At 37.1% G+C, this 26,719-nt stretch overlaps 1 protein-coding gene across 1 annotated transcript in view; it reads left to right on the plus strand.

The window, feature by feature from the left end:
- C9 (complement C9) overlaps nucleotides 1–26,719 on the plus strand; it is a 53,119-nt gene that overhangs the window by 19,349 nt on the left and 7,051 nt on the right. The window contains exons 6-10 of the mRNA XM_017670316.3: nucleotides 9,925–10,194; nucleotides 13,594–13,834; nucleotides 16,572–16,697; nucleotides 18,388–18,566; nucleotides 25,875–26,103. Of these exons, the coding sequence (XP_017525805.2) occupies nucleotides 9,925–10,194; nucleotides 13,594–13,834; nucleotides 16,572–16,697; nucleotides 18,388–18,566; nucleotides 25,875–26,090 (1,032 nt within the window). The 3' untranslated portion in view covers nucleotides 26,091–26,103. The remainder of the gene's footprint in view (nucleotides 1–9,924; nucleotides 10,195–13,593; nucleotides 13,835–16,571; nucleotides 16,698–18,387; nucleotides 18,567–25,874; nucleotides 26,104–26,719) is intronic.

A 26,719-nucleotide genomic window follows, 5' to 3' on the forward strand; every position in this document is an offset into this window, starting at 1 on the left:
CTATAGTTCTTGTAAAAGTGTTTTCTAAAATGATTTTTACTCTACACAATGCTATCCCAAACTTATCACCTTCCTAGAAGTCACCTAAATTCTCTAGAACCATCCACTACCTGGACCTCCCCATTCAAAGGTGATTAATACTTGTCACCTTTAGGGATGCCTTCTTTGGTCTATGCAAGATAGAATGAAGAATAGTAATTAGTTAATCCTGAGCCAAGAACTACAATAATCTGTGTTTTAAATGGTCCCATTGGTGACCCGTGAAGTTTGCTTTATCCGGTTATTGCAAAACCCCTTATTATCGTTGTCACTCCCACCCGCGGCGGCTGAAGAGATCCTCTTCTCCCAGGAATACTTAAGATTTCAATGTCTGGATTGTCTGACTGGAGGTTTTTTCACAGGTGACCACATTGCCATATCCACAGTGCCTGTAAGTCTTGAATAGACCAGTTTCCCACAAATCTCAGGGAGTATTTTGGATTATTAATCTCTCCCCTCATGCTAGGTTTCCCTTCTTTAAGTGAATCTTTTGAAGGGAGAATGGTGACAGGGGAGTGGAGGTCATCTTCCTAAAAAGTATTACACACAGGTTCTTCTTTCCTAAAAAGAATATATGAAAGATAAGTAACCTTTATCACTGCAGAGGGTTACGTGTTGTTCTTTTATTTTGATTTTGGTTCTCAGGTCTGTGTTGCTATCTTCATCACAACGGCCAACCTTGTAGCTTCTCAGTGGGGTAGTAACTGTTGTGACACAGGATGGGAAGGGTGGCGGGGTTGCCCAGGACTGATCTTGCGGTTACCTTTGGGGAGTAAGCGCAGTTTTTCCTCATCTGCCAACGTGGCAACGTGTTTCCTCTTTGGGAATGTTTCAGATTTTACGAAGGTGTGTGACTCCCACCCCCAGAGGAATTAGGAGTAACATCTCATAATCAAACTCGTTAATATTTCTGTAGCAAGGGAACTTACCCATTAGTTCCCCAGGTTTACACAGAGTGGGAGAAATGAAGGTTACAAATAACACTTTATCAATTCCGATCAGATTAGTGTCTCCATGAGTTTTAGCATCAAGCTTACAGAAAAGCAGATAGCGACCGTGAACCTGAGGAAGACGCTGACCGAGTTGGCTGCAGGCTTGCTGACGCCCTGAAATCACCCTGTGGCCCTCCCACTGCTCTTCCGCCCCTCATTCTAATCGGGTAGGGTCATGAAAGGTGACCAGCCAAACTGGACTGTACGATAACTAAAAGAATGTGAGCTTATTGAGTGGAAATCTCTATTTTGACTTCTTCAAGAGAATTTCTTTCTTCACTTTCCAATACTCAATGAAACATTTTACTATTTTTTCATGTATTTTATTACAGTGCCTGAAGGCAAAGAATGCATATTATACTTCCTCACAGCCTATTACCAACACCCAACTCAATATGTGTGTTGCATAACAGCTTAACAAATTTTTATTGAGTGAATTAATTTTTTAAATCTTGTTTTAGTTACTTATTGGCAATAATTTACTGTCTCTTACTTTTTGAAAGACTTCTACCAGCCTATCATTATATGGGGAATATACTGATAATTTATACTTCCTCTGCCTCTTATCTCAAACACAGATCTGGCTTCAGAGCACACTGCATAGGTTGGGTGTGACTTCATTTGTAAAACAGAAATAATAATGCCTTCCTTGTCAAGATAAATGAGTTTAAAACACTTAGGAAGTTACTGGCACATAGAAAGCACTCAATAAATATTTTCTATTATTCTTTTCAGGAATATAATTAGTAAAAGAGTTAGCAATGGTTAAATAAATAATTAGAAGTCACAGTTTAGGTCAAGATTTATTGGCTATTTTGCAAGTCAGAAGTACAAGAATAACCGAAGCCTGCACTTGTGGGGAAAAAAAGTGATGGTTCCATGTACAAATTAGTTCCTTTGACTTGTTTTTTCTTGTTGATACTTTTGCTGTTGAAAATAACAATTTACAAATCAGGTTTTAGTTATAGTATTTTTTTTAAACCTGGATATTGTGACAATGTAAGATTTAGTAGATCAACAAAGGTCTATAAAACGCACCTGGAGTGTACGATCTTCCCACCCCAAATCCTGCCCAAGTCCCAGTGACTTTTCTATCATGTGGACTGCCAATAGTTTCTTGTTGCATTTAACTTCCTATATCCATTCCACTATAGCTACTCACCTTTCTAGCCACATCCTTAACCTTGGGTCCCCCAGACTGTGCTGCCTCTGGAATCTGAAAATCTGGAAATCCCACATTTAACGCTCACCTCATCACAGCTCTGCAATCTCTCAGCTCTCCTTTGTTTATGACCACTAACTTACTCTTGCACCCCATGTTCTTACTCTTGGACCCCGTGCTCTGCCACCTCTTTTGCTCCCGGTCTGTCTTGCTCCTCCTGACTTCAGTGCCTTCCTCCAAACAACTCAAGATTCGTTCTGGCCATTCTTGGTAAGATTATCAATGTCCTTGCTTTCTATACCTCTATGATCCAGAAAAACTCAACATTGGATGGACTGTATTATTTTTCTGATCTACTTGTAAACATATACTGCTAAGGACTGTGGAGAAAATTATACTAATTCAAGAATGAGAAGCTGCCAGGTCTTCCAGGCAGCTCAGCAGATCCACACTACCCCCAGGCTGTACTCCTCCCCATTCAGTTTAAAACTCTCAGGGACCCCCTCAAGCTCCTTATCTCACCATTCAGACCTTGGGCACAATAAGATGGCATTAGCTCCTATTTGACAGCAAATACCCAAGCCCAGACAGGAATGTTCTTGGTCTTTTCTTCAAAGTCCTACTTGTGTACAAACTTACTTGCCGTGCAGTCCACCCTTTCATCCTCTGTTCTGCCTCAGGAGAAAGTGTATCTTTCCGCTCAATGCTCTGAATCTCATGCCCAGTACCTTGTAAGCCTTAAGTCAATCTCTCTATCTCTCATCCTACACCTGCTCTTAGTATATAAATATCTTCAAGGCTCTTATATAAAAACAAAAACAGAAACACAACAAGGAACCCCCCATCTCCACATACTCTTCTTATCTACACGTGCTGTCTTCACTTTCACACTTTCTAGTCATTCCCCAGCTATAAGAGTTTGTAGGGCTGCCATAGCAAAGTCCCACTGGCTGTTTCTATTCTCACAATTCTGGAGGCTGGAAGGCTTAGCGGCAGGTGCCATCAGGGCCAGTTTTTTCTGAGGCCTTTCTCCTTGACTTGCAGATGGTCATCTCCTGTATCTCCACATCTCTTCCCTCTGTGTCCGTCTGAGTCCTCATCTCCTTTTTATGTAAAGGCACCAGTCATACTGGATTAGAGCTCACCCTAATTACCTCATTTTAACTTAATTATCTCTTTAAGACCCTATCTCCAAGTAGTCACATTCTGAGGTACTTGGGCTTAGGACTTCAACACATGGATTTGGGGGAAACACAATCAAACCCGTAACACCAAATCTCCATTATCTTGTTGCCCAAACTGCTTTGTCAGCATCCATCCTAGGTTTCTTTTGAGCTCACTTTACTTAGGACAGCCCTTAAATATTGGTGTTCCCAGAGCTGCAACCTTGTTTCATCTCTCTGCAAGTTCTCTTTGGGTGATTTCATCCTCTCTGGTGGCTTCAGTTTTCACCTCTATACTCATGGTTTACAAGTACTCTCCTTCCAGCCCATGTCTGTCTCTGAACTGGATACCTATAGCCAGCTGTCTCTAGTCATCACAGTCAACATACCCAAGGCTGGTACCCCATTTTACTCTCAGTTCCCTGGTTCTTGCTTTTGAATTCTTTGCTTGGCAAATGAAACAACATCTTTCTAATCATCAAACTCAAAATCTGAAAAATGTCCTAAAGATCTCCTCTATAGATTCATCCTTTGAAGCCCACAATATCCAAATAATCTCCATGTTCCATGATTTTATAATGTTTCTTAAATCTTTCTCTTCTCCAATGCCATTGCCACAGCCACTGCCTTAGAGATCCATCATTTTTTTATCTGGGCTTCTTATCAGTTTGAGACCTCTGGTTTTGCTCAGTTTCAATTCATTTTACATGTTTCAGTATGAAGATTAAGGATAAATCTGATCTCATCATTCTGCTGCTTAAATTTGGTGAATTTCTCCCTATAGCTCACAGGATAATAGCCTCCTCAGCAAGGAGGACAAAGCCCTTCCTGATCTGGCTTTGATTGCCACTCCACCCTCAGCTTTCTCCTCTTAATCTTCCATTTTGGTTAGATCCCCCGCCCTGCAAATGAGAGCAACAGCTTGTGGTTTTCTTGCTGTTCTAGACTTTATTTTCCTGTATCATATATACCTTTAGTATAGTTTCTTGTCTTTTTATTTACCATGGAATCCTGAGAAATAAACATTGTATGCCATGCCAAATAAATGATTGCTGAATTAATAAATAGGTGCATACAATATATTAACACTCTTCCTTTTTAAGCTGTTAAATTGGGTTTTTTTAATCATTGTTGAGATGTTATTTTAAAATCTGGATACATGTCAGATATGCTATACTTTGCAAATATATTTCACCAGGCATGGCTTGCATTTGCATTTTTATTTTTCTTAAATGTGTCTTTTTAATAGCCAACATTTTAAATTTTTTTAAGTCCCAACTTACTTTCTTTGCATTTTGATTTTTATGTCCTTTGTAAAAGTCTTTGTCTAACTCACAAAGAGTGTTCCTCATATATTGCCTATGAGATATATTTTTTGTCTCATTCAGGTTTATGATCCAATTCAAGTTTATTGATAAATGACTTGAGATGTTTTTTAGGTTTTTAGATTTTTCATATGGATGTCATAATTTTGAAACAATTTGTTGAAAATATCCCTTCAGGCTGTAAATATCTTGACAATTCTATTGAAAATGGTTTGACAATATATGTGTGGGTCTGGACTCCATCTCTGGCTCCAGCCATCCTCTCATGATATTATACCTTTGATTAGAATAGTGCTGTAGCAATTCCAAAATCAAGCAAAAGGCTTCCAAATTTATTGTTCTTTCCAAAATTTATTTTAAGTATTTTAGCTCCTTCAAATTTTCATATGAATTTTAGAACCTGTTTTTCAATTTCAGTTTTTTTTTATTCATGTATCATGATTTACAATCTTATGCACAGGTTTCACATGAGCAACATTGTGGTTACTACATTGCCCCTATTACCAAGTCCACACCACATACCCCATTACAGTCACTGTCCATCAGAGCAGTAAGATGCTATAGGGTCACTACTTATCTTCTTCCTTTTAAAAGTTAATGCATCTAAAGAAGGCAGGAGCCCATAATCATTAAACATGTAATTGCAATTGGCACTTAAGTTGATGGCAAAACCAAAAACAGAGGATTTATAAACATTCCAACTATTTCTACTGGCAACTTGAGTCCACTTAGAAAGTCTGGCAGATCAAGTTGACTATATGCATGCTAATTTGTTTGCTGTATGGTGATGTTCCCAAGAACAAATAAGTCTGGGCCTTATCTTGAAAAGAACTATGGTCTATAATAAACTCACATGGGTTCAAATTTGGGGTCACTGATAAGGAACAAATGATGAAGGTGCTTACATGCCATCTTAAGTAAATTGGGCATAATCCTGAGCATGATAAGGGAGCCACTGAGGAGAGCAACGTGGTTAGAGTTTCATTTTAAATATTTGTGGGCATGAAAAATTCAAAGGGACAAGACTAGAGGTAATGCCAGAAGGAGGTTATTTTATGGTCCAAGAGGAAGATGATGAAAGACTGAACTGGTCTGTAATAGTAGAGATTGAGAGGGAGAGGTAAAATCCAGCACATTTAAGAACTAAGAGTTCAGTGATGCATTGGAGAAAATGCAGCATATTATCAATTGCCCAGTTCTTAATTAAGACTCCCTGAAATAAGACTCCACTATCATCCATGTGACTTTGGGCAACTTATTTATCTTTCCTGAATCTCGGTTTCTTATCATAAAGTGGAGTGATAATGGTACATATCTCATAGGATTTTGGAAAGGTTAAATGTATGAATAAGTGAAAGTGCTCAGAACAGTGTTTAGCACAAAGTAAATTCATCATAGATGGAAAATATGGAGATAGAAAGTCAAAGGACACCCCCAGTGGATAACCATCAAAAGAGACCTGGGAGGTGTTGCAGGGAGAGGACCTACCAAAGTAAGAACTCATTCCAAGAAGAAGATACTGATGTGAATTTTGATAATTTTGAAGGTGAGGGTCTATGTGACATCTAGATGGAGTTACCCTGCAAAGAGTAGATTATATGAATGTGAGGATGAAGTGAATGATCTGGATCTGTGGCAGAGATTTATGTATCACCAGCATGTAGATGATCACTGAAATCTTGAAAGTGCTTTAGATCTTTCAGGAAGTGTACCATGAGAGAGGAAAGAATATAGAGAATAAAGTCCTAGAGCACACCAACATTTAATGTGGGCAGAGAAAATGATCTCTTGAAGATAAGAGAACAGAACTGTATTCATTATCTATTGCTAAATTTCCAATTACTCCACACTTTAGTGGCTAAAGGGTTAAGCATGTGCATGCAGCTCTGCTAATACCTTAGCTGAAGATGGTTCATGAGGTTACAGTCAATCTACTCTTTCCAAATTCCTTCTCTCATTTAGTGAGAGATAGCTTTCATAGTAATAACCGATAATATGTTGTTCTATTATCCATTAGTACAAATGGAACCTCAGTGGCATCTTTAAGTTTTCTTTCTTTACCTTCTATTTTCAATTGCTGTTCAAGCCTCCTCAATTTGAACTCTGAAATACTTATTGATTGTGTTCTCTCTCTTCCACTCTCAGTGCCAGAAGTAATGTTAATTCTTTCCAAAAAGTGTCAACTGAATAAATCTTTAAACAGGAAAATTTTAACTGGCACCTGTAATGTGCCTGACCTCCATGCTCCCTTGCCCCTCCCTCTGATTTTAGCTCCTCTGACATCTGCTCATTTGGTTCTCATAAAGAAACTTGCTTCTATCCTTGCATCTTCTTGCATTCTCTAACCTTGACTCTCAGCCTCTTTTCAAAGAATTTTGTTCTTCAGTACATGATTCCAAATATTGGTCCACCTCTCAGTGGCTAACATTGGGTTCAGACTTCTTTTTGGATAAATGGGTTCTTGCTGAGCTCTTGTCTTTCCTCTGTGCTTTCAGGGGTGACCCCATGCTCACTGTTTTGGAGCCTGCTCACTACTTCGACCATCCTAGCACAGCAAGGCAGGACCATTCAACAGCATTCTAACTGATAACCTGACAAACATTCTCTTACACCCAGAAGCAATCTTCCACATTGCTAAGTTGATCTCTGCTCCATGCCAGTTCCTTTCTAGCCATCTCAGGTATAATTACAAGTGTCTACAAATTGCAATGCCCCTGTCCTGCAGCCAGTCAGAAGATAGAGAGCTAAAAAGACCTCAGCCGACCAAGAGAGTTATGGAGAGGTGGCTACTTGGAGTCATTTTGCTCAGCTTCGGCATTTTTCAGCATTGAAGACTGAGGGGAAGTGTATTCAGTTGCTTCCACTTGTCTCAGATCTCAAGGCAAAAGGAATCCCATTAATTTTTCAAGGCAACCTTTTCCAGGAGTCGTTTGTTCAATTCACTAGGCAGAATTTGTCAAGCCCTCTTTGGCAGTGCAGAATAAGATTTAACAGCTCACTTCTGGAATCAGACTTCTTAGGTTTCAATGCTGCTGGGTGACTTTCTAGTTGTGTGACCTTAAACAAATTTTTTTCTTTTTTTTTGACAAATTTCTTAATTCACATTTTCTTATCTGTAAAATGGGGATAATTACAGAAATTACTTTGAGGGTTGGAAGTTGAATACGCTTTTCAATATAAAACACTTTTAACAGCTCCTCACACAGAGTAAGCATTCAATAAATATTGATTATTATTGTTAGCTATATTGGATCTGCATATTAAGTTTAATAAATATTTATTAATATCTACTATATGCCAGGCATTTTACTAAGTGCTGAGGCTATATATAGCATGTGCATAAACAGACATGATCCCTGACTTCTTGGAGTATACTATCTGAAAGTCTATTAAGTAAGCAATTATAAAAGGGAAGCGTTTTTCATTTTATTTTATTTTAGAAGAAGACTCATGACAGCTTATAGAATATGGATTTGTTAGTCCATGGGTTCAGGAAAGGCCTTCCTAAAGAAGTGATGTTTAAGCTAAGACTTTAAATAGGAGTAGGAATTAACCAGGCCAAGGGTATAGTATATATGTGTATGAGTGTATGAGAGAGAGTGTGTGTGTATGTACAGTGCTTGTCTTATGGGAGAATGGGGGAGGAGGACAGTGTTAGAGAACATTCCAGAAAGCAAAAGCAAAATAAAAGGGAGGGAAGATGCATAGACTATGGAAATAGAAAGCTGCATAGAGGACTGGAGTATGGAGAGATAGTAAGTTGGAATAAGTTTAGTGTAGACTTCATCTTAAAGGCCATGAGAAGACTGAAAGAGGTTAAACAGGGAAGTGACATGGTTAGGTCGCTCTTCTCTACATCAGGCACTTTTTCCAGCAGGCCTTGCTTTAAAGAAAATTATACATACTTTTGACTTTTCCATTAGTTGGTTCTCATAGGTCTGTCTTACTCTATTCCAGTTGCTATACTCTATTCCAGTTATCATAAGGTTCTGTCTTACTCTATTCCAGTTGCTATAACAAAATACCATACCCTGGGCAGTTGAGAAACAGCAGGCATTTATTTCTTACAACTCTGGAGGCTGAAAGTCCCAGATCAGAGTGCCAGCATGAATGGGTTAGGGCCTTCTTCAGGGTCACAGATTTCTCCTGGTATCCTTACATGGTGGAAGGAGCTAGGGAGCTCTATGGGGTCACTTTTATAAGAGCACCAACCCTATTCATGAAGGCTCCCCCAGAAAGCCTCACCTCCGAATACCATCATATTGGGCATCAGGATTTTAACTCATGGATTGGGGTGCAGAAGATGTAAACATTCAGACCACCGCATTTCCTGTGCAGAACAGTCACCCAGTACATGTGACTGAACCCAGTCCATGCCACTGAGAGACGGGTGTCTGCTTCCCAGACAAGAGTTAAAGCTTATGTCAGAGGTCCTCTAGAAAGAAAGCTTAACCACTGAGATACTTATCTCATCAATACTTTTCAAATGACAAATTGGCAAAGAATGTTTTAATTGAAAGTGTTGATTTTTGACTAAGTTGTTTAGTTTTCTTTTTTTTTTTTCATGAAAAAATGAATGTGGTAAAAAAAAATCAAAAAGTCCAAACAGGGCAAAAGATTATGCAAGGAAAAATTAGCCTGCTCGCACTCCACATTCCCATTTCACAGTTCCCCTCCTCAAGGGCAAATACTCTCTGTGCTTTGTCTATTCTTCCAGTAATTTCCTATTCACACAAAAGCCTTTTTCTTTTCTTTTTTTTTAACAGTAAACATTAAGATGCAGTTCAGAGTTCAAGTCCTGGCCTTTCAACTTAAATTAATTAACTTGTATAAAACACTCAAAACAGTGCCTGGCCCATAATCCTCTAGGAAGGGTTAGCTTTATCATTCTTTCTTTTCACAAATGAGAGTATATTGTGTATCTGTTATGCAATTTGTTTTTTAATAATTAATGTGTTCTATTTTGATAGCCTTCTGTGTTTAAGCCCTTCCTGTGCATTATTGCACTGAATATATATACAACCTTTGGGCAATCCCTATTTTACAGACTAGGAATCAGACAAGGCCCAGAGAGGTTATTGTGCAATGTCCTCAGAGACATGGAGCCTGAGTTTGGACACCAGCAGCCTTGCTTCAGTGGCCTCACTCCTAACTTCTCTCCTGCACCTGTTAAACAGTTGCTTAATTTTTGTTTTATTCTGTTTATTTTGTGTGTTTAACAACAATGTATTATTCTCTTTTAGACCAAAGCTGATAAAAATTTCAGAATTGAACACTACGAAGAGCAGGTACAAGCATTCAAAAGTATTATGCAAGAGACTATATCAACTTTTAATGCAGACTTAACTCTTAAATTCACACCTATTGAAGCAATTGAACAGCTTAAAAGTAAACCTCAAGAACCTTCTAATGGAAAAGAGTCCCCAAATCAAGAAAATTCTGAGGCCAAGTTTCGATTTACATATTCCAAAAATGAAGTTTACCAACAGTTCTTGTCACATTCTTCCAAGAAGGTAAGACCCAATACTTAGTAAAGAGAATAGAATGAAATTTCTACTTTTTAAACTAACAAACCCCTTTAAGTATTTATAACAGAGCTCATGAGAGAAAAACTAACATTCAACAAATTCTCAAATTCATCAGATACTTTTCTTCTACTCTAAAAATAGTAATTCACCCTTAGTACTTATATATGCCTATTTGTTTGTATAGGTCTGTACATTGCCTCCATATTCACATGCATGCTCACACAAAGTATGCTTTTGGAAAATTCTTTAAATCACTCAACAACAAATATTTAATTGTGGACTTACTATGTGACGAGGCACTGTTCCAGGTGCTTGGAATACATTTGTGAACCAAACTAACAAAGATACCTGTCCTCATAGAGCTGAAAGTTCAGGAAGAGGGACCAAAAGAAAACAATAAACATAATAGCACAAAAGGAAACTGCATAGTATTTAGAAAGTGATACGTATTATGGATTAAAATGAAAAGTAGAGTAACATAAGGGAAATCAGGAGTGCTAGGCAAATGGTAGTACTAAAAAGAAAGCTCAGGGTAGGCTTATTGAGGAAATGAGATTTGAGCAAAGATTTGAAGGAGAGGTGACAGCCAGATAGTCATATTTAGGATGACGTATCTGGCAGAAGGAGCTGCTAGAAACAGGTTTCTGAGATGGGAACATACCTGCCCCAGAGAAAAGATTAGAAAGGATACCTTGCACCAGATGATGAAGAGCCTCAGAGTCTATTCTAAGAGTTTGGTTTTTTTCTCTGAGTGACATGGAAGGTCAATGGAATGTTTTCAATGGAAGAATTAACATACCCTAATATATTTTAAACGATCACTCTGCTCTGCTGAGAAAAGAGGCTGGGAGTTAGGGGCAAAGCAAGGAGGGTTGCTGAAAGCAATGGCAGGAATCCAGGTGAGAGTAGTTCAGGCACGGCAGTTGCAGAGTCAAACATGACCCCAACGTTTTTAACCTGAGTAACTGGAAGGAGAGAGTTGCTCTCATCTGACATGGAGATTCTCCATCAGGTAGAAGAGGTCTGGAGAAGAAGACCAGTATTTCAGTTTTAGTTAGATTAAGTTTGAGATGTGTACTAGACATTCAGTGGGAGATGTCAAGTGAGAAGCTGGTGTCTTGAGTCTGGAGTTTGGCAAAGAGGTCTGGGCTTGAGCTATAAACTTGGGAGCTATTGATATATATGTGATGCTTAAAGTCATAGGGTCTGGCAAAACCACTAACAGAGTTAATGTAGATAGAAGGAGGTCAAAGACCAAATTGGGAAACATCAATATAAACAGATCTGGGGAAAGAAGAAGAACCAACAAAGGAAAGCGAGATGTGGCAAGCGTTACAACCTGGAACCTCACTACTCAAAGTATGGTCCGTGGACTGTCAGTATCAACATTACTGGGCAGAGAGACTCGTCTCTGTTCCAGACCTACTGAATCAGAATCACATTTTAACAAGATTCTCCAAGTAGTTTGTTCACGCTTTACAGATGAGAAAAACTACCCTGGAACACATGAAAAGAAACTCCATCATGGAAGAAGGAACTTTGTCAAATGTGCTAATATGTCAGAGAAGATAAGGACTAAGAAGTGACCATTGTCTTTAGCATCATGAAAACTATTGGTGACCTCGACAAGAGGAGTTTTGTTGGATTACATTTACTATTTAAGAGAAACTAGGAGAAGAGGAATTGGAAGCAGCCAGTATAGAAAACTTTTTCAAGAATTTTGCTTCTAATGAAGGTGAAGAAACGGGTAAATATGGTTGGATAAGTGAGGCCAAAATATTTTTTTTAACCCTGTAAGACAGAAGAAATAACAGTATATTTGGATAGGAATGATCTAAGATCTACATCTAAAATAAGTAGAGCCAAAAAATATAACATCTTTCTGACAAGATATACCTCCTCCTAATTTTAGCAACAATGAAAGGGAATACCAGTGTGCGTTATGTATGTTCTCCATTGAGAATTATTATGCAAGTTGTTTAGATGGAGAACTATGGCTTATTATATCTGGAGTAAGCTCCTTTAACATTTTTGTTAAAGACCAAATCACCCACTATCACATGAATTTATGTCATGTAGAGTGAGCAAATATGCTTCTAGAACACAGAAGGTTTACTGTGATGGTCCTATGCTCACAATATGCCATTAAAAAATAATAAAATGCTTTAAACTCCCATGCAATCAACATGTATTAACCACACTACAACAGGAGAACCTCAAAAGAACCACCCACAAAACTAGGGGTGTCAATTGTAGTTTAGCCTTTGCTGAGACAGTCTCTGGCATTGAATCTAGAGTTTTTTTGTCACTGCCCCAATTTTCTCTTGGAAATTTAAGCCATCATCCCTGGGAACATTTAACTGTTGAGCTGCTTAGGTTGACTAGATATTGTCTTAAAACAGAGATTGAAAAGACACAGTGGAAGGAACAGAAAGATCTGAGACCTAGGTTTTTAGTACCAATTGCTGCCACAAATGATTTGTGTGATTTGGGGCAAAGAACTTGATACCTTTGGGTCAGAGTTTACTCATCTCCACAGTAAGAAAATTGTGCCTCATATATAATTTCCTTCCATTGTTCACATTTTTAAATCAACTTAGTAAGACATAGAATAGAATACAGAGATTTAAGAATGTAATTCCATGAGTTTTGACTATTATCCACTTCCTCAAACAAGATAGAGAACATTCCCTTCACCTCAAAGAAAATTCCCTTATCTAATCCCCACAGCCTTGGAGGCAACCACTGACCAGATTTCTCTGACCATAGTTCAGTTGCACCTGTTCTAGAACTTTATATAAATGGAATCATACAATATATACTCTTTTGTTTCTGGCTTTCTTTACTCAGAATATGATTTTTGAGATTTATTTATATTGCATTTATCAGTAGATTGTACCTTTTTACTGCTAAGTAGTATTCCTTTATGTGAATATACTACAATGTATCAATTCCCCTGTTGATGGACATTTGAGTCATTTCCAATTTTAAGCTGCCTTGGCTAAAGCTGGTATAAATTCTTGTACAGGTTTTTTTGTGGACTATTTTTTTCATTCATCTTAGGTAACATGCAGATGTGGAATTGCTGGCTAAAGGGTAGACATGTGTTTATTTTTGTAAGAAACTGCCAAACAGTTCTCTAAAGTGGTTTTGTCATTCTATACTCTCACCCACAATGTATCTGATCTCCAGCTGCTGTATGTCTTCATCAACAGTTGGTTTTGATAGTAATTTTAAGCCTTCCATTCTAGTGGATTAAAGTGGTACCTTACAGTCACTCCTAAAAAAGGTATATAGCCTGTGGAAATACAAATTTTGTGATTTTTTTAATTTAAAATAATGGTGATAAAACTCATATTTCTTTTCTTCTGCTCTACAACAAAGGAAAAATTGTTTCTACTTGTGAAAGGAGTAATCCATCTGGGAAGATTTGTGATGAGAAGTCGGGATGTCATGCTGACAACAACTTTCTTGGGTGATATAAAAGCTCTGCCAACTACCTATGAAAAAGGAGAATATTTTGCATTTTTGGAAACTTATGGAACCCACTATGGCAGCTCTGGGTCTCTAGGAGGATTCTATGAACTAATATATGTTTTAGATAAAGCTTCCATGGAAGAGAAAGGTATACTTGAAATAGAACTCTAACTTCTGATGCTGTTTTAACCAACCATTATTCTTATTGCTAACCTGTTTAAATGATGAGAGGCTCCAGAACAGAGTACTGTAGCCTGCTTCTTTGAGAAAACTCTCTCCCTGCTCTTTGTATCTAAAGCCTTATCAAACAGCAAATTGTCTTCTGCCTCAAATGAGATGACTTAAACATGCACTACTCTGTGGCACTATTAAGAAATGCACTAAATTGTACTGCAATTTAATATGATTTGATGATGCTACTTTTAGTGAAATACTATTTAAAACGTGGAAGAAAGTCCAAGAGACATAATTTACACAACCCATTTCCAATTATATGTATGATAATTATCTTCCAAAATATTCTTCAGTATTGGAACGGGAAATATTGTTCTAAAATGTTTCTTAGGGAAGAGGCAATATTAACCTCATCTAAGTTTTAACACCTTAAAACAAGGAAGAAAAATTAGTTTTACCTAATATGATGACAATTCTAATCATATAATGGTAGTTGAATTGCATCCTTGCTAAGTAGGTTTCTGACCACATTTGAAATTTTGGGAAAGAAGGCCACAGTTGATCATCAGTGTCCACCATATGTACAGGATAGGCCTATATGTTACATAATTACCATCTTGGCCTAAAGGCTTCATCTAAGCCTTTTAAGAATAAAATAGATGCAAAGTGACTATGTTAATAAGTTTGCAGTATTTACTTTGGGAGTAATTATGACTAGTTATAATATTCCTTAAAGAAGTGACAAATGTTAGCATAGTTCCTCTCTCATCCCTTAAAGTTTTTGAGTGTGTCTCTTAGGGAGGGAAGTGTTGCCAAAAATCACTTCCATAGCTCTTTCCCTATAGCCTCTGACTGAGAAGAATGGGATGTGGATATTGTCTTGAAGTCTGACAGTGTCACCAGTCAGTAAAAGTCTTACAGATAAAGCAAATATGACAAGGTCAGAGCCAACTGCTCTTGACGCCCCCGTCTAGTCTTGGGCAGGTAGAAGCATTGTCGAGGGCAGTGGAGTGTGAAGTTGTTTGGCTTATACCGCCTTATAGGGCCTCATCCTGCAAAACAGCAAAACGAGGTCTCCATGAGCCCTGCCTGGGAGGCTATACTGACAGATATCACAGGGGGAAAGGGTGCAAGAAGTCTTCTGGAGAAACTTAATCACTAGAAAAGAAAGGCTAAACAAGGGTGAGCAAAGCACAAGGAACCCTTCAGGCTTAGAGTTACTTTGGTAAGAAAGCTTTATAGGCTGTAATCTTTAGTCTTGGAGAACTCAGAGCTGTCCACTTAAGCCTTCTGGACTTAGGAGACAAGGATCATTAGATCAGTCCTGGTGTCTCTGAAGAGGAAGTTGTCTTCCTCAATTCTCCAGTGGCAATACCTGAGGATAAAGCCATTTCTTCCACTTCAGTTTGGGATGTACAGAGTCTGTCTGGACATGAAAGGTCCACAGCTGAGGCAGAGGCTCTAAGCCCTTTGGGGTCACTTAGGTATTTTCATCCTTATCTTCATAATAACAATCCTCATGCTTTTTAGGTTAAGGTTGGAAATCTACCATTCTGGATGTCTAGCATTATCTTCCATTTTATACTCACTCTTCCTTTCCTGTGGAAAATGCCACCTGATATTTCTCAACTTCTCACTAATGGTGGATGCCCAAAATATATTTATTGAATGAATGAATGCCTAAGTGCCTCCAGATCTCTACTTCTAAATCTCACTGTGGATCCTGGGATTAACTTAACTTCTCTTTCCTTTTTTATAAAGAATTTGGCTTCCATGACAAACAGCCGTGTGTGTGTGTGTGTGTGTGTGTGTGTGTGTGTGTGTGTGTGTGTGTTCTGAAATGAAAAATAAAGAGCAAAAACTGACATGGTCAATAAGCTAAGGCCTGGGCAATTTATTCTTAAAACAAAGGAACCATTCCCCTTTTTAAGTCGGGAGAATAGACAATAAGTTATATATTTGAGCAAATATTAGGATTTTTTCCTTAGTAACTGGAGCCCCACACACCACAATCATGCATCTTCCAGGACTACATCTACTAAATGGCATTCATAGGACCAAAACAAAGTTGTCATAAATATAAGACACATGCTCAAAGCAATGAACTAGTTACCTCAATGAATTTCGTGCTGAGTCTTCCAAAGATGATTAGGAGATGTTGGTGCATCCCACAATCAAATTATGAAGTTGATATAGAGAAGTGATTAGTAACCAGACAACTCTGTGTTCAAATACCAAACTGGCTAATTACTGAGTACCATCAGCAGGTTAATTAATTGCTCTGAGATTCAACTACTATTATTCTGAGTAATAATAGAACTAACATAAAAAAGTCAATGTGAGGATTATATTGCTTACTGCCTACAAGATGCTTAGAGTGATGCTGAGCATACAAGCAGTCAATACATGTTAGAAATTATTGTCTCCTTTCTATGGTGTTAGAGGTAAAGGACTCTACCTTATTCTGCTCTATGTCCCTTTTAAACAAGGGGTAAATTTATATGTCCTTTGCCATTAAGTTGGCAAGCAAAGTCAAAAGGAAGCTAGTGGATTTCAAGGGGACAAAGCAGGATAAACATGACTTTGCATTTGAGTTCAGTAATAATGTCTAAGAATCCAAGTAATTACGTTTCTTACAAAAGAGCAAAACTGGAACTTATTTATGATGTTAATACGTTACCTAATAATTTTCAACTGAATATATTAAACAGGTGTTGAAATAAAGGATATACAAAAATGCCTTGGGTTTAATCTGGACTTATCTCTGAATGTTGGAGCTGAAATCACAGGAAATATTAAAAAAGATGATTGCATAAAGAGGGGTGAGGGTAATACTGGTAAGTATGGCTTAACTTTCTAGGTTAAAAAAAGTGGGGGGATGTCAATGAACACTGCCTTATCACTATGAACCCTCATTATTGTCTACCTTCTTTATTTATAAAAAAAAAACTTCTAAAAAGTATTTTACCTTTACAGTGGTTTCCAAACCATTATAAACTCAAGTGACCTACAGACACATACTGTGCAGTTCATGCAGTGCACAGTTCTGGGGGGTGCCATTCACACTGTTGTCAGTGTAGATGCATAAATTTACCATGGCAGTGGAAGAAGGCCAATAGTAAAAAATACCTTGAGGAAAAGTGTCCTTTCTCCCCCTAGTTTTAACAAAAATCCTAGATGGACTAGTGGCAGTATTGTGTGTGTCCATTTAAGAAGGAGAAGGTTAAAGCCACTTCCTTAACTCAATCTGCCACCTGACTTGAATTCTCTAATCCACCTTTACCCAATTGGTCAAAAGTTACAAACTTCCAGTTATGAGAAAATAAGTACTGGGAATGAAAGACACAACATGATGACTACAGTTAACAATTTTGTTTGGTATATTTGAAAGTTCCTTAGAGAGTAGATTCTAAAAGTTCTCATCAAAACAAAAAAAATCTTTTGTAACTATATGAGGTGATGTATATTAACTAAACTTGTTGTAATCATTTTGTAATATACATTATGTCAAGTTATTATACTGTATATTTAAACTTACACAGTGTTGTATGTAAATTATATCTCAATAAAACTGGGGTAGGAGGGAGAAATCCTTAATCAATGCATAACTGTTTTAAAATGTAAATATTTCTGGCATAAATATTACTTCTGCTGTTAATGTTTAGCAGATTTACAAGCATAACGTAGTGCCAGAGTTCTCCATTTTTATTCTCATCAGAAATATCTGAGATCATTTTCAGAAATACAAATACTTGAGACTCACCTTTAAAGAGCTAACTGACAGTGGGGAGGCAGAAAAGAGGAAAGCCTTATATTTTTAAAAGCTTACCAACCATTAACGTATGGCTATGACTGGGAACCACGGGTGAATTTAAAAAAAGATTGAACTTACCAACAAATGTCAAAATTTCAACACGTGGCCCTTAAATTAACGGCGTAATTTTAGGCTAGTCACTCCACTCCTCTGAGTCTCAGTTTTCTCATCCCTAAAAATGAGGAAAGATAAAGAAAAAAATTATCCTGAAATTCCTTTCCAGTTCAAAACAATTCTAAAAGAGTCACAAAGTTTGTTAAGAGTAGTTTAGTCTGAAGAAAGAGAGAGAGGAATTTGGGATAAAAAGGAATCTTGCTTTTCACTTTATTCTTTCTTGTACACTCTGATGTTTTATAATTTAAAATAGCTTAAAGCAAACCATTATAATCAAAATACAATGATGAAGTAGGTCTGCAACAAAAAATATATAGTACATCCAAAAGTCATGTTACCATGTGTGCATGGCATGATGACTTTTGAATTATCAATATATCTCAGTCATTGCATCATTTTTTAAGAGATTATGAAATCTACAATAGTTTACTAATAAAAATTGCCCTTGGAGATTTGTGGTGAAAAAAATTGCATAAGTAATATTTATTTAAAAATTTAATAAATACACCAGACTATACTTTATAGAAACAGTTCAATAAATGTTTACCAAATATCACAGAACTATAAATGTTTCATTTACATCCTCTTTCTCTTCTCAGTAAACATCTTGAGTGATGACCTCATAGATGATGTTATTTCACTCATCAGAGGAGGAACCGGAAAATATGCATTTGAGCTGAAAGAGAAGCTTCTCAAAGGAGCCAAGGCGGTTGATGTAGCTGACTTCGTAAATTGGGCTTCCTCCTTAAATGATGCTCCAGTGCAAATAAGTCAAAAAGTAAGGAATGTTTGTTTTCAAATAGAATATTTTGTCATTTTCCTATTACATGAAACTGTTGGTTCAGATAAACAGTTAACTTCATCTAAAAGAGATGTGAGCATTCAAATGCACTGCTGTCTCATCCCTGAAAGGATGCATGGCATAGAATAAAGGCACGTAGTGTCTTTGGCATCAGACCAACCCGGGCTGAGTTTGGGTCTCTGTCCCTTACTAGACATTCAGCATTTTCTGACTTCTGCAATACTAAATTCTCCAGGGATCCATGCTTATTTTGAGATATAATAAGCCTGCTTGTATTGAGCCTATAGCACAGACTGGCACAAAATATGTGCCCAGAAATTGTTAGTTCCCTTCCACCTGCTCCTGTTTGTCCCTTGCCATCGAGGAGCATCATACTACCACTTCCAACTTAGAAGAATCATGTTTATTAAGGACTTTCATGAAAGGGAAGTTCATAAGGTCTCAGAAAATAAGACCAAGGGTGAACAATTCATATGACCCAGAAATTCTTTCTTTTTTTGTGTCTTGAATGTAATAGCCTTTAGTTTATAAACCCATTGGGAGTTCACAGTTTAGTACTTATTCTTGCAGGGGGGAAACACATTGAAATTGTAAAGATAGAAATTCCACTGTTACTTAGTTTGATCATTCTCTCCTCAAACAAAAAAGGGTATGTGTTTTCCTTTATTCCTTATTTTTTCCTACTTCCCTTCATAGGTTTCAGTTTTCCCTGTATGTAACACAATTTTCTTCCCTCAGGTCAACTGTATCTTTGACTGTTCCCTAGTTTAGTTTACTTAACTTGAGTTACAGACATGTTAACATTTTGATAGGACTAATGAGTAGAGTTATTTTCCTTCATTCTGTTTTATTGTTTTTAAAGAATAAGTGAAGCCACCAAAATTATTTCATATATGTGAGGGAGGAACTCAGAAATTGGAAAATTTCATCTATGTTCCTTTAGCTTATAGAAATCTAGCCATTCATAGATGTGTAAACGTATCTATGAGACTACAAATATTTTGTCCCAAAAGTAAGATAAAGAGGGAGAAAAAGTTGGTCAATTTAGCATGTCCCTATAAAAATTAAAATAAAAAGAGTATCTTCTTATTTCAGTATGTTTAAATCATATTTAAATTCATTATCTTGAACTCAGTGAAATGAATCTATGTCAGGTATTAAATAAGGAAAGAACTGATTTAGGCAGATGTTTATATCCAGATGGACACTTGAAGTATCTTATCTTCTCATCTCTGTAAAGGAGGCTCAACTGTCCTTGTATGGATCCAAGATTATTCTCCAAGAAGGTCTTAGTAATAGCCCAGCATATTCTAAAGCTGACTTTAAAAATCTCAAAGAGATAAGGCATCTGCTCAACTTTTACTACTGGACTTATTAGAGCTAATTAAAGACCTTCATCAAATCCGTTGGTACAGTCCTATTGGCTGGATGCAAAATAGTGTTTATCCTTTTTAAAAGGCAACTATTGACCCCCAGATTTTTAGATTAGTAGGCATTCCATCTAAAATAGCTGTATAATTTTCTTTACTCATACATTGGAAGCCTAGTCTTTTCATATAGGTGTTCTACCTAAGAAAATGGTAGCTATAGGTAGTTCCCCATGAGTCATTTAAAAAATCTATCTTCTTGTAGATCAAGTTCAGAAAAATAATAAAATATTATGCATTTTATTGACTTTGTGCAGCTTTTACATCCCTAAAGAGATGTGAGATACAGTGTTATTTGATCTTGAGTTCGATTCTAAGTTATTTTACTCTCATAAATCCATTTGGTTAATTGGAAGCTATTTCCATACAATCTATAATCACTAATTCATTCTTCAGTAAGTTGAAACATTTTCTTGTCTGTGGATGATGTGTTTAAACACCAGAGAAGGTCTTAATATTAAAATAATTAGCATCTTACTTAGTTATACTGAAAATTAGTAAATCTCTCCCTACCATGCTAAACTACTGATTTATATTTAATCTTCCATAGCAAATTGAATCAATTATCTAGGTGTTTATATTTCAAACAGCTTATCTTGCCAGAAACACTAGGAAGTTATGTTACTCTAAATTATTGGCTTTATGAACATATTGCGAAGATTTTCTAAGCAAAACATTTGCAGATATATATTAGTAAAAAAATGTATACATACACACACACACACACACACATATATATATTTTCCATATTGAAGTAACCACGGCCATGCTTTCTGAAGTAGAATCTTGTGGTGTTGATTCTCCCTTTATGTGCCTCAGCAGACCCCAAACCATTTCTTGAGGAATGTGTTGGTCTAGCCCAAGAATTTATCCTCAGCCTTTCTCCATGCAGAGAAGGCCTCTCTTTCAGTATTTACTTTTGTCACAATCTCCAACTTTCATGGAAGCATATTAATTCTATTTCTAGCTTGTCTAAATGTTAACACAAATGGTTCTGCATTTTATCTTATCAGAATAGCTGAACTTTGGTTTCTTCTTAAGGTTACTGCTACAAACGAGTTATAAAAATGTCAGCTGAGAGAAATTACATTTATGAAGGCTTGCCTGAGAGGTATAAAGTTTATGATTTCCTCTAGAGCAATAATAACTGCAGAGATCAGTAACTAACATATAGCATATTGGCTTCCTGTAGTTTAGTTTTAGCATTATAAAAAACAAAGTTACACAACCCATTGCTTTACTTATGAAAAGGATGTTACGTAATACAAGGGCTCCTTTATGAGAACTCATGAAAGAGATCACTCTTTAATCTCAGTTTCAAACATCATTTTGTTTCCCTTTGGGAATCAGGTAAGTTCTTCTTCTATGCATGCAATCATTCAATCCGGTGTCTCACCCAGTGCATGAAAAAATATTACTGAATTTGTGAGTGACTTCATGCAAATGGCTGGGCCCCCCTGGCAGGACTTTTGTGCATTTGTGTTGCTTTTGACTTTGTCTTGCCTTTCCTGGGCTCAGTTCTCCTTTCTCATTTCTCTCAACCACTTTTATCCACCCACATCTCAAGCTATATTAAGCTCTTTCTGGAGCAACTGGGGTAATAATGAACTAATTAGCCTACAGTTTGGGTTATATTGTGCAACTTGTAGTGATGCATCAGATGTTAAAGAGCTTCAGTATCTTGAAGAGCTGTAGTATCAGCACTCTGTGTGGTAGTCATTACAGTTATAATGACAGTGAAAATCTTTCCTAACTCTCCTGTATAGGGATAAAAATCTCACTCATTCTGTCAACGAACCACATTTGGTACATATAGTTTAATTAGTCTGGAAGCCTGTATTAAACCTATATGTACTTAATATTAAACTATATTGTCAACTTATTTGTATTTTAGCAAGTTTTATGATGAATTACATCCACTGAAAATGTATCTACAAACGGTAGAGAGAGAGAGAGTTAGCTAGTATAGGAGAGAAATCCAAACTGTTGTCTTACTTAATAGAAGGCTGAAGTTCATCAGAAAAAAAATGTGTCTCTTCAGGAAAACTTCATGAAATACACTTTAATTGTCCTCGTCTTCTTGTAAGATTTCCGACTCCAGGGTCTGAGGCTCCTCTGAAACTGCTGCCATCACATGTCCTTCATCTTATCTCTTTGAACATTGTTTATGCATGTCATCCAAACTGCATTTTCTCTATGACCATCTATTCCTGTATCTTAGATTATCTGGCCTTGGCTTTCCTTTGAAGGGTAAAGAAGATGAATTTCTTTTCTTAAAAATCAAAATAACTCCACCACATGCTTAAGCTGTGTGTGCCAACGTGGCGACATTGGTAAGAGGTTTCTTTTCTCCAAATAAATATGGCGTTGTTGAAATCTGAATCCTATGCACTAATTCATAAAGGACTCTGCCGGTGGACAGTTGGGTTGACTTTGCCGAAGTTCTTAGTACATTTTGGAGAAGAAGTAGCCTCATTTAAAAGTGTTATAAATGCCTTCTCTCACTTGAGGACTTTCACCCTTTAATGATACTTTTGATAGTAGACGTACACTTTTACTTTGAAATAATTTCAGACTTACTATAAAATTGCACAATTAGTACAGACAGTAAAATTGTGAAAATAGTATAGCTCACATATGCCCTATACTCAGCAGCCCCTCATGTTAACAACTTACATAATCATAGTACAATTAACAAAATCAGAAAATTGACATTGGCTAAACCATAAATCTCATTAAACGTTCACCAGATTTTCCCCCAGTGTCTGCCTTTCTGTCCCAGGTCCAGGCAGGACACCTCACTGCGTTCAGTCATGCTCCCTTTGCCTCCTCCAGTCTGGGACGGTAGCTCACACTTTACTTGACTTTCCTGACCTTGACACTTGTGAGTATTGGTCAGTTTTTGTCATGTGTCTCTCAAATTAGGTTTAGTGTAGATTGAGGTTATGCATTTTTAGGAAGAATACCACAGAAATGACGTTGTGTCCTCAGCACATCATATCAGGAATTATGATGACAGTTTTTACTTTTGATGTAGTCAAATGTACATTACTTTTCATTATAGCATTTCCTATTTGAAGTCTTTCCATCTTGCAGATACTCTCCTACATACTAAAATACTTTCCTATACACTGTCTTTACTGTTGACTTTTGTGTTTTGATGTACAATCAACTAGAATTGTTTTTTGTGTGTGGTATAAGTTATAAATTCTTAAAATTTCCATATGAATATCTCATTGTTCCAGTAAAATGTATGTTGTATTATTGATTATATCTATTAAACCCAAATGTCAGTCTAATTTCAAAGAACTTCTGACTAAACTGCTTTTTGAGATTTTCCCCACTATCTTTGCTTTTTAGAAATTTTACTCTGATGTGTGAAAACAATATTTTTTAACTTTGCTTTCCATTAATGGGATATATTGATGTCGTTCACCAAGTTTGTAGTGTTCTTAGCCATTAGCTATTCAAATATTGCTTCTTATATGTTCTCTCCTTCTGGGACTCCATTTATATGGATCTTTTACCTCCTCACTCTATCTTTGATGTTTCTGACCCACTTGCTGTATTTCCCAACCTTTTATCTTCCCATGCTTCATTGTCAATACTTTCCCCTGACCTATATTCCCAATCATTAATTTTGCTTCAGCTGTGTTACACCTGTTACTTAACCAGTCTAATGATTTGTGTATTATTTGTCAAGTTCTACTATTTCAATTTTTAATTTTTTCAAACCTTTTACTTTTAAAAATCACCTCCAGTTCTCTGCTGAATTTTTCAGTCTTGCGTCTTATCTCCCTGCTTGTGTAAACATAGTTATTTTTAAGTAACACATCTTGGCATCCCCTACAGCTCTGTTCCTACTTTCTTTTATTTCTTCTGTGTCTCATTCATATTACCTTGATTCCTAGTTATTTTTATTTTAGGCTGGATATTTTACTTTAGAAATTCTTATAGGAGAATTAATATTAACTATATTTATAATACTAATATAGGAGAAGCTTGAGGCCTGAGATGATTTTTTTTCCTCCAAAAAAAATATGTATTTATGTCTGGAATTCTTCCGGGGTCCTAATGATTCCAGACTATTTTAATCCAAACGATGCTGCAGTCTCGCCAGGGCTAACCCACTCCCATTCCCTCTTACTCCTAGAGATGCAGCCCTTTGGATCCCAATCCAAAGCACAGCACTTTTCCCATTGTGAGCCCTAGATACAGCCCTTTTTCCCAAGCCCAGTGAGGTGCTGCTCCACCTCTCAGTCCCTCAAGTGCCTCTTCCTAGAAGAGGAACTGTGTCAAGGGGACTGCTCGCCCCAAAACACTGAGTTCACGTCACTGAATCTGCACCTCCTCCCAGATCTTAGTGCAGTTAAGTCTTTATTATCTTGTTAGTTCTTCAGGGCCTTCAAGCAGATTTTCAATCTTGGTTGTATTTTGTTCAGCTTTTCTCATTGTCCTCAGAAAAAGGATTAGTTGACATTATTGAATCTGTCATTACTCTTCTGTAGGAGTTGTGGTATATTTCTTAGTTCCCCTTTCTTCAGTCTTTAGATTCCAGTTTCTTTTCAATTTTGTGGTCTCTTATTTCAAAGTGCTATGCCACCACAGGGCTGCAGTTTCTAACAATTTACCTAAACAGCCCTTTATAGTCACACATCTGAATTTGGTTAAATAGACATGTGATACAAGCTTTCTATCTATGTAATAGTCCCTCCACTGTAATGACTTTAAATTCTGCACCGTATGACTAGAATACTCTTCTTTCTGCCTTAACATCCTCAAATCTCAGCTGAAGAGTCATTTTCTCAGAAAAACCTTTCCAAGCTTCACTGAATCAGTTGTAGCAACTATGTATCTTACTCCAGGGATTTAAGTGTGCAAAATAAATCATTGTACTTCCTGTTAAGTCCAGTTAAATTTGATATTGATATCCCATCCCTCCATACTGCTTGGAAATTCATCCTTCATTCATTGCCTAAATTAGTACAAGAATCCTAATGCCTTTCTTGGGGATATAGGGATGGGATACATGTAAATGTTTAGTCCACTGTGGTCAGCCTGGTAATGTGTTATTCAAGCTCACATGTTCACTTGAAGTCGGGTGGCTCAAAGCCTTCCAGCCCCAGGTTGTGCATGGGAACCATTGCCAAAGCTGCATCCCTGGCTCCTGATACCAAGCTCACCTGGGGGCACTGCCCAGGTCTCACCACTTCCCAAACAGCTGCTAGAGATCTAGGCTCGGTTTCCGCTACTGGAGGTATGCACTAACTCCACTTCTTTCCTGGTCTGGGAGAATCTCCTCCCTTGCTGGCATTCTTCTCGTACTCCTTCTCCGAGCAAAAATTTTTCAATGAGTTCAGGCTGTTTAGAGAAAAAAAATCCAGTGAGAGTTTGTCTTCAGGGGCACTCTAGACTTGGGCTTGCACACAAACTTCCTCTTAGACATGAGACAGCAAGCACCTGGCTACCTTCTGCATGAGGGGAGGAGGGAAATAGCAAAGACAGTTCACAAAAGAATATGTCAATAAATGATCCTGCCAAGAGTTTAAACCCCTGATTGTTCATTTTTAAAACACATATCCCCATCCTTTATAGTGCATATCACAGTTTCTCAGAAAAAACTTTCCAAGCTTTTAATATTAGTCTCCTTGATTTTAATATTAGTCTCCTTACCTCCATAACGTGATCTCCTTGGTCACAGAGATCATGACTGGTTTTGATTCCCTAACATCATATCTGACAATATAGTCACTCAACAAACCTTCATAAATTAATGAATAAATAATTCAGTGAAGAATATTGCACAAGCTCCATCAGTGGGGAAAGACCTAAAATTAAATGTTTTGCTTTCTTGTAGCTGTCCCCCATTTATAACCTGGTTCCGGTGAAACTAAAAGATGCGCACCAAAAGAAACAAAATCTGGAAAGAGCCATTGAAGATTATATCAATGAATTCAGTGCAAGAAAATGTCACCCCTGCCAGCACGGAGGCACTGCGATCCTCCTGGACGGCGGGTGTTTGTGCTCCTGTCCAAACAAATTTACAGGAACTGCCTGTGAAATCAGTAAATAAAAATTTTCTTAAGGTAAGAACAACTCATGTGACATCATTAATGACAAAAATGCCTATTTAATTTGAAAACTAGCTCTTGAATTAATTTGTACTAAACTTCTAAATTATCCATGTAAACAAAGGGGAAAAATTGAATGAATAATCAAAGTGGTCAAATTAGGCTTTCTTTGTGTGTCATTTAACATGCAGTTTTAACATCTTCTTCCTCAAAAAATAATAAATGGTGTACGACTAGCATGTATAATGTGGGGGGGGGCACGGGAAGGGCTGTGCAACACAGAGCAGACAAGTAGTGATTCTACAGCATCTTACTGCGCTGATGGACAGTGACTGTAATGGGGTTTGTGTGGGGAGACTTGGTGATGGGGGAGTCTAGTGAACATAATGTTCCTCATGTAATTGTAGATTAATGATACCAAATAAAAATAATAATAATAATAATAATAATAAATGGTGATGATTTTGTTTAAAATAAGTAAGCAAAATTATTAATCTCTCCAAAGTCTTTAATATTTTTCAGAGGAGGTTTCTGCACATATTCTTATAAAGCACCATTGATAAGGTGCAATTCCAAGTTGAATACCTAAGACCTATGATTTTTAGTTTTATTTTTTCAGAGCGCAAGGACA

Source organism: Manis javanica, chromosome 1 (genome assembly GCF_040802235.1).
Source record: "Manis javanica isolate MJ-LG chromosome 1, MJ_LKY, whole genome shotgun sequence".
Classification (NCBI taxonomy): domain Eukaryota; kingdom Metazoa; phylum Chordata; class Mammalia; order Pholidota; family Manidae; genus Manis; species Manis javanica.